The sequence below is a fragment of the Pituophis catenifer genome, unplaced genomic scaffold (assembly GCF_029215685.1).
Source record: "Pituophis catenifer annectens isolate HBS135680 unplaced genomic scaffold, rPitCat1.0.hap2 SCAF_3, whole genome shotgun sequence".
Classification (NCBI taxonomy): domain Eukaryota; kingdom Metazoa; phylum Chordata; class Lepidosauria; order Squamata; family Colubridae; genus Pituophis; species Pituophis catenifer.
In genome coordinates, this window is record NW_027256883.1 from 162,321,749 (window position 1) to 162,338,197 (window position 16,449).

At 39.3% G+C, this 16,449-nt stretch overlaps 1 protein-coding gene across 1 annotated transcript; it reads right to left on the reverse strand.

Annotated features, from left to right (window-relative positions):
- Window positions 1–706: 706 nt before the first annotated feature.
- Window positions 707–16,041, reverse strand: CSF1 (colony stimulating factor 1). Its single transcript, XM_070939654.1, has 8 exons — window positions 15,916–16,041; window positions 8,245–8,307; window positions 7,254–7,418; window positions 6,183–6,348; window positions 3,394–4,382; window positions 1,910–1,971; window positions 1,507–1,562; window positions 707–892 (listed from the first exon to the last, which is right to left on the reverse strand). The coding sequence occupies exons 1-7, from the start codon at window positions 16,039–16,041 to the stop codon at window positions 1,508–1,510; spliced, it is 1,626 nt and encodes a 541-aa protein (XP_070795755.1). The 3' UTR covers window positions 707–892; window position 1,507.
- Window positions 16,042–16,449: the final 408 nt, after the last annotated feature.

The window sequence follows — 16,449 nt, forward strand, 5'->3', positions numbered from 1 at the left end:
TCACTGATTAAAGCAGATTAATACACAAAGGAAAAGCCACAGTTCTGTTTTAAAACCATCCTAACCAGTACCTAGTGCATTATCTTGTGTAGTATGGAAAGGTACTTATTCATTGGCTTGTCCTAAAAACTAAGTAAAATCCATTTTATTACCAAGTTAAAATTTAAGGTTAAAAACTTCTCTCATTTTGTACGATAGGGTTAAAAATGGATCCTGGGAATAAAACTGTAAGCTCCCGGAAAAGTAGATAGCAACTTTCTCTGAACAGTGTGTTATATTATGCGGAGTGCTAACTGGATGGTGTTATGCATAGAACTGTACTTTACAACCTACAAAGCTTAAGAAATGGACAAAGTGTCTTAAAAATGAATAGCTGGCATAGGCAGAGGTCCTGAAGTCTTAAGCAGTTCGAGAGGCCAGAAGCTCTAAAAGGAGGAGGCAATTTTCATCCACGTTCTTTAGCATGGCTGTTCAAACTGCAGAATCCACATCTAATAGATCTGAAGAGGATGTCATCTGTTCCCTATCAGAATGGAATAGGCACAGTGGTTCTTAGTAGACCATGTCTATCACATGTGGGATTTTGCAGTCCAAGTGACTATCTTCCTTTTCTCAAGCTCCAGTTTGTTGGCTGAATGGCAGAAAAAAGGCAACTTGTATAATGAATGCCAATCTTGGCTACTGGAAATAAATAGCGTCCATTTTCCTGATAAATTCCTTCTCATTAAAAAAAGTATAAAAACAGTCTTCCTGGAAAAGTACTGCTGTGGCTTCAGTTCCAGAGTTTCCTTTGTGCAATTTCTCCCAATAATAGCAACAGATCTGTACTTTGAAAGTGGGGCTTTCAGTCCAAATCCCCAGGCAGTTTCTCATTTCAGAGGGAAGGGTGCAACTGGAAATAAGAAGATATGAAGAGCCATCACTGTTTAATTCAAACTGTATCAATGAGTTAAGAGGTAAAGTACAAGCCATTATTTTATTACAAATCACATAAGTTAACTTTTGCTAAGGCATATGCAAAGATCCATCTTCAGTTCTCATGCATGACCTTTGACTTCACAGAAAATGCAGTCACGTAAGAATGCAGATTTTTTTTCAGACTAAGAATGGATGGTAAATTGATGCTTATCTGCTGCTGCTAACCCTAAGGACATAGCTACATTCCATAGCACCTACTTATAGTTACAGGAAACTTGTACCTATGTAGAAAGGAGGTAGCAGGTTGCATGTGCCAATCACAAAGAATAATGCATGATCCTTGGGCACTTGCTAAGGCTCGACTAATCCAGCATCTTGTTTCCAATAAGGCACCAAAATACATCTAAATTTCTGGACAAGATAGCAGTATTCTCTTTTCTGGCTCTAGCATTTAGTATTCATAGCAAACTGTATTCAAAACTGCCCACCACGTTTATGCACATGTATGGTGTAACTGTTGTAAGACAGACAACAAAAACTCCTCCAAAGACCTTATTTCCTTCTGAGAAAATTAAAAAGATAACCTACCTCATACTTCCCTTTGAATCTGCAACTCCAAGTATCCCTCCCCTCCACTCAATGACCTACAAAAAAGGAACAGGAATCTTAAAAGACAAAACGGAACAACTGATGATTCATTAGTCAATATTTTGTACAACTTTCAATGACTTGGTGCCCTCAATTTGTAGCACAACATAGTTGGAAATCATCACATTGGCACATTCACACAGTAGCCCAACAGATTCTATCCCACAGGAGTACATTCAAGACCCCGAGGGGCATTTCAGTGAGTTTAAATGTAAGAATCTGAAATATGTAGCGACAAAGAGAGGATCTATAAGTCAGGAATGATTGATCTAAAATAGGAAGAGGCTAACAGATGAAAATCTAGTTATACACAGGCAGACTTCATGATCTTCTGGTTTCTTACCTTTGTTCTTCTGTTCTTTCTACATTATTCCCCATCTGCTGTGTCCCTCTCTTTCTTAGGATCTGTATGAAATAAAATAAGAATTGGGTAGTGGAACAATTATTATTCCCTGATTTGAACCAACCATGAGTGGGCTGAATTGCTGGTATAATTGGTACTGGATTTCCAACTAAAAGGCTATCTTAAGAGGAAATGGAGAAACAAACTAAAAACTACTCCAAGAAAATGCTTCTACTAACAAACATAACAGCTGTCTTTGCATATGGACAGCTTCCATATTATTAGTCACGGACCAACTTTTAAATCAAGTTTAATTTTGTTCAGCACACTTTCACAGTGTGGTTTCTTGGCATGCCATTTAAAAGTAGGAATGCCGTTCAGGCCACATGTCAAGCTCAAGCCCAACATTAGATTCTATCCTCACCACCTCCAGGCTTTTCAAGATTTCTCCATTTCTTATTGCACAATGATAAATTACAGCATTAACAAAAAGATAGCTATGACTGTTCCTGTGTAGTCAAAGTCATTCCCCTTTTTTTTTTAAAAAAAAAATTATAAACTGTTTGTGAAACAAGCAGGAACAGATTTCAGCCTTGGAAGACACTGTGCCAGCCCCATAAATCAAGAGATAATTTGTTTCCTCTTCCTTCCTATGAAGCAGTTCTTCTAAATAATGTATAAAGTAATGATACATGCAACATGTTTAATCCCAGTGCAGGTCAACATTGTCTCTAGCATAAAACTACATCTTGTCTTGTTCAACCTGGAAAGATACTTATTATATTTATAATTTTTCTTCAACTCCATAAGACTTTCAAGCTACTTAGGAACATTTTCCAACCCTATCCTGATTCTAGGAATCAAAAGATGAATCACAGGATGCGCTTCCCACTCATCAGCGACATCAGTTCTAAGCACTGTACTTTTACAGCCAAGTACTTTTAAGAAGTTGAGTGGTGGGCTGGGCAGCATGGGAAGTGCTCCGTCTTAAGCAATGCTTGCATCTTGTGGTGTAGGAAGCTCTAGGATTTAAGGTGGCCCAGGCAATCCAAGACAGAGTTACCACTGCAAGGCATGCATGAGATGAGATGCATGCACCCCACAAACCTAGCTTTTTTGGGGGGGGGCGTCCCAAGGAAAACAAAAGGAGAAGGAAGATATTTTACAACAGCAAACAAAACGTAAGACAAGTTGCAGGAAATACTTAAGGGAAATGCAAAGAAAGCGTTTTTGCCCAGGGACACAAGAAACTATTTCACATCTAACATTGTTGCTCATACCTAGAGCTAGTGGTTTTCCAGACCTATCTTGAGGATGGCAGGTATTGAACCTGCAAAGTTTGCATTTTGCCAAGAAGCTATACGTCTCTCTAAATGACAGTTCTATTTTACCATCTGCAGGAAACTCTACGCCTCAAATTTGCCACCAAGAGAAAGAGGAAAGGAATGTAGATATACGTTTGTTAAGGCAGGACTCAACCTTACCCTGGATTTATGCAAGTAGAACAGCAGGCCTCCCAGGGCTAGCAGGATTCCCAGGACACTGGGTATCACCACATATGTCACAGACGTCCCTTGGGTATTTCTGGCCTCTGACTTCTTGATGTGCTTCTCTGCGTTCGGAGGAATGAAGTTCAGATCAAAGCTGGGTCCCAGCAGGCTATCCTCCAATTCCCTGTCCTTGTTGGCCAGACCCTCTTCTCGTCTCTCCCGCAGCTGGCTGTTTTGCAGTGCTTTGGAGTTTTTATCTTTGCTACTGGTGTAGCTTTCATGGGATATATGTTTGGGGGGTGAGGAATTCTCTGTAGTGGCCACAAATCTAGAAGGATCTTGTGTTGCAGAGACAGGAACTTTGTGGCCCAGGACATGGGGACTGCCACTGGAGGGCACACTAGAGCTGTCTATTTGCTCCAAATTGGAAGATGATGTCAGAGTTAAGCTGAAAGCACTGCTGGCAACAGTGGTATCCTGATCAGATGCGAGTCCTGGAATGGCCTCAGTTTTTTCTTTTATCTCAAACCATTGCTGATTGAGAAAGAATTTGGCTAAGTCAGAGAGAGGGAGATGCTGAGAAGCTAACTCATCAGTTCTTTTCTGGCTTTCACCAGTTCTGGAATCCAGGGAGGGAGATCTGGTCTCCTTGGATTCCAACTGTTTCTGGATAGAAAGAGAAGGCGAGGATGGTGATGGTAATATGACACCAATACCAGCACCGAAATCCATGCTTTTAGTGATTTCTTGGTTTTTATCGGTGCTTCTAGTTATCCTAGACCTGGTATTGCTCTCTAACCCACTATGAATTTGAGTAGTATTACGAAGCCTTAGTAGTTGGAGAATGCTGGCAGCTGTCTTCCTGCTGTCCAGCTGCTCTGCAATGGAAGAGAAAGACTCAGAAGTTGGAACGAGATATGTCGAGCCTTCTAAATTGATCGGGCCTGCAGATGAACAGTTGCAATCCAGGGGAGTAACAACACCTGAAAAGATCCAGATAGAGAGAATCGCCATAGAGTAATCAGCTTCTTAAGATGCAAGAAGAACCAAAGGGTTGCATTAGGCTCAAATTAGATCTTTCTTTAAGCTACCATCATGCCAACACCAGATTTCAGCCTTTTTTCAAATCATGGCGAAAAGCAACAGAAGAAACTACAGGTTAAAACTGAAACAAAGCAAGGCAACCAGCAGCAGGATCCAGAAAGAACTTTGAGGATGAAAGATTAATGAATGAATGGATGGATGGATGGAGGAAACAGTGTAAGATTAGCTTGGGGTAGCAACACTAAGAAAGAGCTCATGCAACTGAAGTTTATGGAGAAATCATATGCAATTGAGACCAAGCACTGGATCACGATTCAATTGTCCAGAAAATCAAAGGGAATAATAATTTCTCCATAGGAATGGCGATGTGGATATTCATAGCCATAACAAGTGGCCATAACAAGTGAATCTATAGTATACGTCACTATAGATGCTGCATGCACAGACATAAAACATAAACTTCTGCAAGAACACAGATGAACTCAAGACAGATTTTCAGGTCAGACAGTGACTGCATTCTCCTTGGCAACCATTCAGAAGGACTGAAGGCTTCATTATCTCATTGGATCTCAAAGTAATAAAACTAAAAATGAGGTTTATTTGGAAGTAGATTTAAGAAGTGGAGAAAAGCCCAGCTATAAAGATTCCATTCAATTATGCCTGAATAATGCTAGGACCATTAGGAATTGAAGCATTTTATATGGACCTTCCAAACTGAATTTAAAAAAACAGAAGGATGGGTATGTAGACACACAGAGACAGAGAAACACCAGTTAAATAAGAATGCAATGTCTTCTCAACTTATTCCCATCTTTGCAGTTTAGCCTTTCCATCTATTTGAGGTCCACCTCAGGAATATATCTGAAATTCTCTGCCATGAGATTAAAAGATCCCATTTCTGGTGGTCAGGCACCATTCTAGGATTCTTGAATCTTTAAGCAGAAATACTGCAGTTTTGAAATTGAAGTTGATTGTGAAGATGCTTAGAACAAAAGTAATATCTATTACAAATGGTTTCGTGGTAGGCTTTTAGGCAGTCTTTATACATACTGCTTGAAGTTTCTCTCAGCGCTAATGTAAGCCAAATATGTGACAGAGGGCAAAAAAAAAAAAAAAAATACAGAAATATTAAAGTTGATTAACACAGAACAATGGGTAATGGGGAAGAACTTCAACTAACATTGTGTTAAAATCCACACCATCCTGCTGTATAGTACTAGCAATACCACTTATATAAATGCTTTACAGTCCTCTCTAAGCAGTTTATAGAGTCAGCATATTGCCCCCAACAATTTGGGTCCTCATTTTACCCACCTCAGAAGGATGGAAGGCTAAATCAACCTTAAACCAGTGAGGATTGAATTCCTGGCAGTGAGCAGAGTCAGACTGCAATGCTGCATTCTAACCACTGTGCCACCACAACTCTTATTCATGCACACAAGAATCAGGAATCTGTAGCTACATCAGACTTAAAATGATTCAGTGTTTTCTTCACTTCAAACTAAAGAGGCCCACTGCATTTCCATTCAAATGAGATGTCTGTTGACTTCTAAGGCTTGCATTCCAGCAGACAATAGACAACACTTGCACGTATAAATGCACAAGAAGCCTGCTCCACAAACATAAATGCACATATATAAAAGCCACAAAATGCTTCACCCAATTTAAAACCCTCGCTCCCCAACTCTATGCCAAACAATTGGCAAGAAATGCACATCTGAAAGTCTTGAATTGTTTACCTGGAGAAAGTGTTTCTTTTTCCTGGGATTCTGAACACTTCTGGAAGACTCCGCTGCAATCATCTGTGAATGTTTCCTTGTTCAGAAACTGCTTGGCTAGGCTAAAGTATTTGTGCACCAGTTGCAAAGTCTGCTCTGCAGTACGGGAGAAGGTCTTGATGCACTTCTTTCAGAGTAAACAGAAAACATGAGGGAAAAAGAAACAAAATTAGCTGCTATTATATCTATGACAGCATAAAAAATTATCACCAGCCAATCAACTACAAAAATAGTTTCTCTACTTCTATAAGCAAGGCCTGTTCTAAACTCTATACTGAAGATCCTACAAGGAATATCCAACATATCAATAGGATTTTAAAGGTCAGTGGGATAGAGCAAGTACTTCCTCATCTCAGTCCCTTAGGAATTTTCAGTCCCTAAAGATTAAAGTGTAATCAAATACAATATATTACACATTCAATCCACAAACTCTGTTTCCAGATTGACTCTGTAGATACCATTGGTTAAAACTGCTAACCTATTTGGGGGATTTTCCTAAAACTTCTTTTTCTCATATTTGGGGACATTTTAATTGATGAAGAGTTCTGGAGAATTTAGAAGAGTGCGTGCCTTTTTGAGTTATTTTGATTGGTCCTAAATGATATCGCCCAGATGATACATTTTGCATATTTTGTGCATGGGCCAGCATAAGATAAAACTAACCAAAAATATAGCTATAGCTGTTAAGCTGTAAGCATTTCCTTCCCATTGCAGATAGCAAGCACTTGGAGGAAGAAGCAGCTGGCTGAAACCTATCCATTGCTTCAAAGGCCCCAAAGTAACCCCCTTTCTGCCCTGTCTTTAGGTACTTTAAAATTATGTACCTGTATGTGAAGTCTAAAAATGTGATTAAGGTTATATCTGGTTCAATCCCAACAAGGCACATTCAAGGAAAGACACACTAAAGCATTTTTTTTTTCAATTCTCTCCTCAGCTTTAAAATTTAGATGTCAGTTGTCAATCAGCTTCTCAGTCTCATTAAATGTATTAACATCATTTCTGAGGATTGCAAAACAGATCAGTAAAATTTACCTTGTTCTTATCATCGTGAGGCTTAATGCATCTTGCAAGGTTCACATATAAGCCCTTTATCAGATGGAGTTTCTCATAGTTTGGAGTATTACTCTTGAATGTAATATTATCAATTATACCTTTCAGGGGATTATAGGCTGCTTTGAGAAAGCATTCAGTATTATCCTAGAAGATAATAAATATAGATGTCAGCAATGAAAATATTCAGTTTTGATGTGAAAAAGTTAGCATTGTTCAGATCAAGTACTATTTTTTCTTGTTGCTACCACCTGTCTTTTCCAAAAAGGGACAAGGGTAAAAATAGCCTTGAAGATGATCAATATAATTGCTCTTCTTCGATTAAAAAGGGTCCAAAGAGGTAAGTCAATCAAATGAGCAACAGCATCAAAGGCTCTCATATTTTGTCTCTGAGTTCACCATGGATCAAATGAAAAACTAGATGCTAATGACCTCTCTAGCATCTTACAGGACTCAGGACTACCCAGAAGACACTGACTGCTGATGCAAATTCTAATTTGCATACCAATTAATAATTCAGGCAAGATTTAATTCTTTTAAACCTTCTAAGCCTTTAAAAACAATATATTTCAATTGGATTCCAGAGACTCTTAGGGTTTTCTCATAGAATTTTTGAAAGCTAACTTAAGTAGAATGATAACCTTTCTTTAGTAACTGTGGGGAGGAAATAATCACGATCCAGTGATTTTGAGCAATCCACAGTTTCAAAGCCAACTGGTATTCTCAAGATTTAACTTGATAGAAAATTCTGGTTTGGAATCTCCTAGTAGTGACCATGCTAGAGAAAAAAATATGCAGAAGCCCAAAGCTAAACCAAAGGTCAGTACTATACTCATAATTCCTCGTAGTGAAAAAAAACCTTTAAAAAATACATTGAAATCCAGTGCTCCAAACTCTGGACACTAGAAGCTCTTATATAATCTCTAATTGGCAATGTGACAAATTGAATAGAGGACAAGCTCTTGCAACTTACCAGTTCCCTTTCATCCACATATTCAAAAGATCGCAGGCAGGAAGTTTCCATCTGGCTATCAATCTGTAATGAAAAAATACAGGGTAAATGTCCGTTAATCTTACTCTGTTTTAGTTTTATGAATCCAAAGAATGTTCCAAGGAAGCCAAGATATCTAGGGCAAACGTAAACACTAGTGGTAGTATAACAAGGTTAGAGAACTGAATTCCTTGCATAAACCTAGAATGTGTTTTAGGGAGTTGCAAGAAAAGTGAAACATAAGTATTTGGGACAGTGGTGGGTTGCTCCCGGTTCTGTCTGGTTCTTGCGAACCGGTAGTAAAAGTGGCGGGAGGCTCCATCCACCCACCCGGACGTCATAATGGACGATCTGCGCATGCACAGAAGCTTCTACGCATGCAGAGAAGTGTACAAGTGTGCACAAGCAAAGCAAGCGCTCCCATTGCGAACCGGTAGTAAAGGTAAGTAGAAGCCACCCCTGGTTTGGGATGAATAAATCAGGGAATGGTTCAGCGTTAACCACAGCAATTGATCAGAGTTGGGACTGTCAAAAAGGCACATCCACAGCCCCACTAGCAATGGCAACAATCACCAGCAATATCACAGAGCAACTCAGGAAAAGGCAAGCAGGAAATCAATGAGGGAAAAAGCTTAGCTCACTATCCCAAGAATGATAAACAGTTTAAGAATATCACTTTCGGTTTTGGGTTTACCATCTTCAACCTGTCCCCGCTTGCTCAAAATATGGGGGAGTTTTTGATTCTGCCAAAATGGCTTCTAAGCCAGCACAGCAACAACTAGGCACCAAGCAGTTAACTAAATAAACTCTGGCAATCCGAACCATAGTTTCTGCTTTCTGGATACTCTGCTGAAAGACTCTTCAAGCAATATCACCAGGAAAGAAATCATACAATTCCCACTATTCTGGGAATCACATTATCCATTTCACAGCTGATCTCTTCCCTGAGCATATTTGACTATGAATTTACAATTTGCAGTGGTAGTCCTTGACTTATGACGGCAATTGGGGCCAAAATTTTGGTGGCAAGTCATGACAGTTGAAAGTTGAGGCACCCACATGACTGGATCCAATTTTATGACTATTTTTACAGTGGACATTAAGCTTATCACATGGTCGTAAGTCTGAATTCATTATCTCGGATGGGCAAATTTTTTTTGCCAGGAACTGGCCAAAAAAATAAATAAATCACAGATTACAGTCATGTGACTGCAGGACACTGTAACCAGTTGTAAATGTGAGCCAGTTTCCAAGTGCTCAAATGCAGTCATGGAAGTGTGTGTGTGTGTGTGTGTGTGTGTGTGTGTGTGTGTAGCATTTTATGACTGCCATAAGTGCTTTATGGGCTATAAACCATCCTTTCTGTGGTCTTGGTAACTCCAAATGATCATTAAAAAACAATTGTATTTGTTGCTTTGATTTAATTCCATCATTAGGGTTATTGTTAGGTATAACAAGGAAAATCACACTAGAATGAAAAAACAGCTTTACAAAATTAGGTGTCTCTGCAAGTATAATTCAGCTTTTGAAACAGCTACTGAAGTAGATGATGCAATGGAGTTTCCGAATAAATATTGTTAAAACATGACAAGCATCATTAAAATTGCTTGTTCGGTCAATCTTGCAAATTCCCACATGATTTAAAGGCATTTAACTAGGGAATTCCCAGAGTTTTAAATATACATTTTGTTAATCCAATCCTTTTCCTAGATCTAAATGGCATGAAAATCCCACTCTCTGTTCTAAAATCTGTATTCTCTTTAGGAGTAGGGAAGGGAGATTTTTATGATAGTAATATGCCATATACTGAATATAAATAGTGCCAAATGAGTACACAGTACTTCCATAATATTTAAAATTTGAATCATTAAAGTTTCGGCTCCAAGTACAGATATACCAACTAATCTTAAAATTTAATCATGCCTGCAAAATTAATCAGCAGTACATTTGATTCAAACAATAAACTCCATTAAGGTGTGGCAGCATAATATTTGAGAAATAGTATGAGTTACAAATGACTCATTCTCCTGGCTTAGAAAAGATACTGAAAAATAAGGGCACTTTTAATAAACAAAGTGAATAATGTATTATTCCTTTCAAAGGGAGATTTAAAATAAAAAAAAATTAAACTTAAAACTATAAATTATTTCTACCAATTCAGATTATATTATCTGATACATGTTACTAAACTAAGGCTCACTCTCAATTCCAATACCTATTATTTATTGGTTTGTCTGCAGGATTTACAGGCTGCTCCAACTCCTGACAATGAGTGATAGATAGGTTCCCAATATATAAATGTAATTTAAAAAAAAAATACAGTCAAGTAAATCAGTGACTAGAGATGTTCCTATGGAACCTGAAGCCGAGACTGAACATATTAACAGCAAGGAAGGGTTACTCGCCCAACCAAGAAGGCATTACAGCAACCCAGTCTCCCTGACTTGATGGAATACCCTTGTTTTCATCAGATTTCTAACATTTAGAAGGGAAGGGGCCGATCACATCTCAGACAATATATTATTCCAGAGGAGAAGAGCAGCAACTGAAAAAGTACTTCTGTTGATCCCCAAAGATGACAGTCTCTAGTTCAGGGCTATCAAGCTCAAGGCTCAAAGGCCAGATCTGGCACATGGGGTGCTTAGTTCTGGCCCATGGGCCACCCTGGAAACAGCAAAGGACTGGCCTGCAGTGCCTCTGCAGCAAATACAAAGCTCGGGAGTGCTGCCTGCACCAGAGCTCTGTTTTCACTGACAGAGGGTTGCAGGAGGCCATCGCAACTGAAAACGGAGCTTGGGAGCCCGTTTTCACTGGCAGAGTGCTTGGGCCACCACAGATGCCCCCGACACAAGGGACATCAAGCTGGCCACGCCCACTTGGCCCCCCAAGGTCAAACACAACCCTGATGCAGCCTCAATGAAATTGAGTTTGATACTCCTGCTCTAGTTGACAAGGCATATCAGAATTCTACCCTGCTGGGTCTTATTGAAATAGGCAGATATTATAAGGCAGGGTTTCTTAAATCTGTTGCCATCACACCTCCGTATACACACCTTCCCTAAATTCAAACACCAAAATGAACACATATAAACAATGAAAACAATACAATGAAAGGAAGCTTTATTTTAATGATGAAACTAAAAGGACCTTCACATTTCTCTTGGACTCTTCCTTGCACTTCCCCCAAAGGAGGTATACTTCACAGCTTGGGAAACCTTATTATGGGAAAAAGGTGCATCCGAAGATATTCCCAAACCAGGAAGTATAACTACTGTAATGCCTTGAACTACACTCAGAAGCCAATTGGAACCGACTTCTTGGAATAAAAGTGTCACAATGAGCTCCTTCAAAAGGATCCACCACTACCTCATTCTTCACAGCTGCAATTTCCAAATGCTCCTCAAGGGCACTGCTACTTATTACAATATTCCAAATGAAAAGTGACTGAGGCACAAATGGCAGCAAGTAAAGTCTGCGGTTCCAGGAAGAGTTACAATTGGCACCCTAGATGTAGCTCAGCAAAAGGCTTTTAGTCATAGACGCCACCTGCTCTTCAAGTAGAAACTATGAATCTAAGAGGGCCCCCAAACTAAATTTGTACAGAGAAGTGTAACTCTGCTTGAAGTTAATCATGGAGTCCCACTGGAAGTGGCCTGTCTTTACTACTCCTACTCCATCTTATTGGGATTGATCTCAACCAGTTCCACTTCCATTCATACCTGGATAAACTCTAGATTACTGGACAAACATCAGTGACATCAGTTATTTTCCAGTAGTCAAGCTATAGAGTTGGACATTGTCAGCATACTGGTGAAACCTGACTCCAGACAGCCAGATGACATCATCTAGCAGATTCAGGAAGATCTTGAAGAGGACTGGGAGAGTAGCAAGCTCTGGGGAATTTCCCCACTTAAGAGATCATCCATGGACGCAATCAATGCTGTGCTGTGCTGAATCTAGGCCTGAAACCAGTCTGGTCAGATCCTCTATTTTTTTCCAAGGCCCAATGCAATTCCAGCCCAACCATAACCTTCCCCCAAAAGGGAAATTCTCTCCAGATAGGCTGATAATGGCTCAGAATGTACAAGTTGAGAAATGTTTCTTGAGGAAGGGGCACGCCACTGCCCCTTCAAACATATGGTAACACTTTCTCTCTGAAGGATGCATTTCCCACCACCATCTTTCTGTCAGCTCTCTGGAAACTTTCACAAGGAGGGGCAGGGATCCAGACTGCAAGCAGAGGACTCTATTTCCTCAGGAATGACAGAAACAGAACTATTCCAAATACTATTGCAATGTGGAACCTCAGCCATCTTCACTAGGCTTGCCCAGTGAACCTATACATTGGACCTATACATTATTAAAAGATTAGATATGATAGCAGCATACCCCAATGTCTTTAAAATCCTCAAAGGGGACAAAGAATGAATCACAAATGCATCATCCTCCTTGAATATTCTTTGGCAACTAATACATGTGAGAAATAGCAGGTGTTTCAGCACTATTTAATATAAATATTACAATCAATTTGTTTTCCGACAGGCAGGAATTTGCTTCCCTAGGGAGAGAACTGAACTCTGGAAGAGGAATGCTAGCAACTCAACATTCCTTTTTTAGGGAGGTTTATCCCAAAGTCAAAACAATAAAAACAATTTATCCTTAGAAGTTGTTGTTAATAAGGACTGTTTATAATAAATATGGATAATCAAAACATTGAAGTATTATTCATCTTACGTTGATGCTTTTTTATTAGTTTTTGCAGAATCTAGTAGTATACGGCACAAAGATATTAAGACAGAAGAGCCATCTCATTAATGTTACAGAGAGCAGACTTTGGATGAAAAACTAGCTAGCTTTAGGCAAGAACTATCCTCCATAATTTGGATGGTGTCTAACTGTATTGACAAAACTCCCACATAATTATCCAACTAACATGGCCACAATTGCCTGGAATTGTGGGATGACTAGGAAAGTCTGAGTTAGATTTTCAGTACTGGTCAAGGAATGGTGGAGAACAGAGAGGATTCAGGATGGCAAAAAGACTTTAATAAAGTCACGTGACCAACTCAAACATTTGTCATCCTTATACAGGATGTTCACCCCAGAAATGCATCAAAAATGGGCAAGATAGAAACAAGACAAGAGAAAGTGTCCCTAGAACAACGCTATTTACAGCCTCATCTCCTGGTTGTAGACAGTTTTGCCTTCATATTTTTGTTAGCTAAATAATAATTCTTGTGAATCTTTCCTATCTGAATCAGAATTCTGTAAAGCCTCTGGGAATTTTGTAGGCAAGGAAAGTATTGAGATTTTTAAAAAGTTAGTTATGGAAACAATTCTTGCAGCAGAGATTTCCTAATTGTTTATTAATGGTTTAGGCAAAATCAAGATTCCAGGAGACTTTGCTTCTAACATTTTGCAGCTCCAGATCACCCTGACCATTAACTTGTCAGTTTTGTTAGTTTTAGAAAATCCAGCCTGCAACAATTAAGTATATAATCTCTGGGTTATTCCTCCAGCTAAAAAGAATAAAGTATCTACATGGAGGAATAACCCAGAGTAACGATTAGGTGAAGAGCTGCATTGGCTTCCGGTGGACTTCCGGGTGCGCTTCAAGGTGTTGGTGATCACCTTTAAAGCGCTCCATGGCTTAGGGCCAGGGTACTTACGGGACCGCCTTCTGCCACCAATAGCCTCCCACCGGCTGGTTCGCTCCCCCAGAGAGGGCCTCCTCAGGGTGCCGTCGGCCAGACAATGCCGGCTGACGACCCCCAGGAGGAGAGCCTTCTCTGTGGTGGCACCTACCCTATGGAACAATCTACCCCCAGAGATACGAGTGATCTCCGACCTCCGGATTTTTCGTCGGGCCCTAAAAACTTATTTTTTTCAGCTAGCCGGTCTGTCCTGATTTTAGGGTTAGTTTTAAAAATTTTAATATTTATTTTAATTGACAAGTTTTAAATTATGGGCCAAATTTATAAATTACTTTAACTTTATTTTTAACTGTGATGTTTGTATAGATGTTTTTTATCTGGCTGTTCACCGCCCTGAGTCCGAAAGGAGAAGGGCGGTATAGAAATTCGAATAAATGAAATGAAATGAAATGAAATGAAATAGCAGCAAAATATTCAAGGAGGTTTTGCCCTAATCTCAGTGCATTCCCAGCTGTGCTCAACTTGTCTGGTGGCTGTGTTTTATGTCCTGGATTTTTAATGTTGTAAGCCATCTGAAGTCATCGTATGTGGCTTGAGAGGCCATATACATTGGTTTCATAAATGAATATGGCATATCAATGAAAAGATAGCAAGTTGGATTAAACGTCAGTCCTGCATACAGCCAATAGATCAGACCGTTCCAAAGTAGCTTTAGACAGCAGGATGTCTGTTCTCAGAGGACCAAAGACATGGACAGAGATGTAGGAACTTCATACAATTCTTATTACAATAGTATATATTTGGCAATTTCATTTTCTTTCAGCATAGAAGAGGCAATGGGTAATATTGCTAAAATGACATAACCCCCTCCCTCAAAACAAACTAAATGAAAGTAAAATAAGTTTCCCGATAACTTGACTTTAGTGTCCCATGTAGGCAGGAGAGTCCAGCTGATCTTGGGCCGGTTATTAGGATGAGTGATCACAAAAATACTGGGTGTCATACACATCTTGGACATTTTACCTTTCCTTTTCATAGTTTTTCATCCCTTTTAAAATTTGCCAACAGAGATCTTAAACAAATCAAAGATTATACATGTAATATAACCAATTCTTTGGGCAGAATTCTAAATAACTTTTATTTATGCACAACCCTTTTTTCCCTTCTGGTTTGCATATTCATTCTTCTAGTGCTTTTGGTACAGTAATCAAAGAAACTAAGATACAAATGACAGTCCCGACAGTTAATCAGCGAAACAACTTGCCTCCAGAAATTGTGAATGCTCCAACACTGGAAATTTTTAAGATGTTGGATAACCACTTGTCTGAAGCGTGTAGGGTTTCCTGCGTAAGCAGGGGGTTGGACTAGAAGACCTCCAAGGTCCCTTCCAACTCTATTATTCTATTCTATTCATAAATTAGGAAGACCCCAGCCAACCTCTGTAGGAATCTCTAGCAAGTTGCTCTCAATCAGAATCTACACTGGCACTAGGGATATAATGCAAAACTATTTTACAGGTTTGTTGTGTTGAGAATGGCCAAGCATTTGCAAACATGAGAAAAGTGCCAAGATAATTTCAGAATCTCACTCTGTTTTCTAGTTGCCCAGTACCACTTACTGTAAAAAAGAATAACTTTTTTCCTGAATCTAATACCAGAGGGACTGGGAACAACATAAAATATTGAAAATTAGATACTACTATCACTTTATTTAATACAAATCCAGCCTGACTGTTAAGATGGAAATCTGCTACCAAGCTACCATCAGCACAGATACCCAGTCCACATAATGTTTTTTATTTATTTTTATTTTTATTTTATTTCGAATTTATATACTGCACCTTCTCCCAAGGGACTCAAGGCGGTGTACAGCCAGATAAAAACATACAATACAAACATTAAAAACAATTAAAAGAATATATATTAATTTGGCCCCAGTTACTTCTTAACATCATTATTCTTTTAATACCACGTTCTTACTATATAATTTATAAACTCACCAGATCAGTCAGGTTCTTAAGGTGGGATGCCATGATGAGCCGGTGGCAACCCAAACGATTCTGTTCAGTTTCATGGATACCGCAGGTTGTGAGAAGGAACAAGGCTAAGTGCATATAGGCAACCATGTTTTCCTGGGCTGTGGATGAAGAAGTAGTCTCATATTAGAGCCTTGCATTTTCTGCTTTTATAGATAGGACTGTCTTTAGCAAGCCTTTACATTTCATTGTTTTCCATTTCTAAGGTAATCAACATTATACTTCAAAAATCTGTCCTAAACTCATCCATGTCTGGCTAATGTGGTGCTGTGTCTTCCCTCACCCTCTTTTTTAAACAAGTAGCCATAGAATTTCCTCAGCTTTATCTAGAGGATTCCTCACTTGTTTCTCTCCTCCCGTGGTTTGCCACACATCTCCCTTCCAAACCACAAGTGCTGGGAAATCATTCTCTCTTCTCCCACTGCCCTTTGCTACAACATCTTACTAGCAAAGACTGTGGTGCTCTCTCAGAATTACCATCCATTATTGCATAGAGCT

Excerpts from the sequence above, each read along its gene's own strand:
- CSF1 (XM_070939654.1), bottom strand. The coding sequence starts at position 16,041 with ATGGTTGCCTATATGCACTTAGCCTTGTTCCTTCTCACAACCTGCGGT. Across the intron at positions 6,349-7,253 it reads CTCACGATGATAAGAACAAG|AAGTGCATCAAGACCTTCTC; the intron begins GTAAATTTTACT and ends TTACTCTGAAAG. Across the intron at positions 1,972-3,393 it reads TCTACTTGCATAAATCCAGG|ATCCTAAGAAAGAGAGGGAC; the intron begins GTAAGGTTGAGT and ends TATTTCATACAG.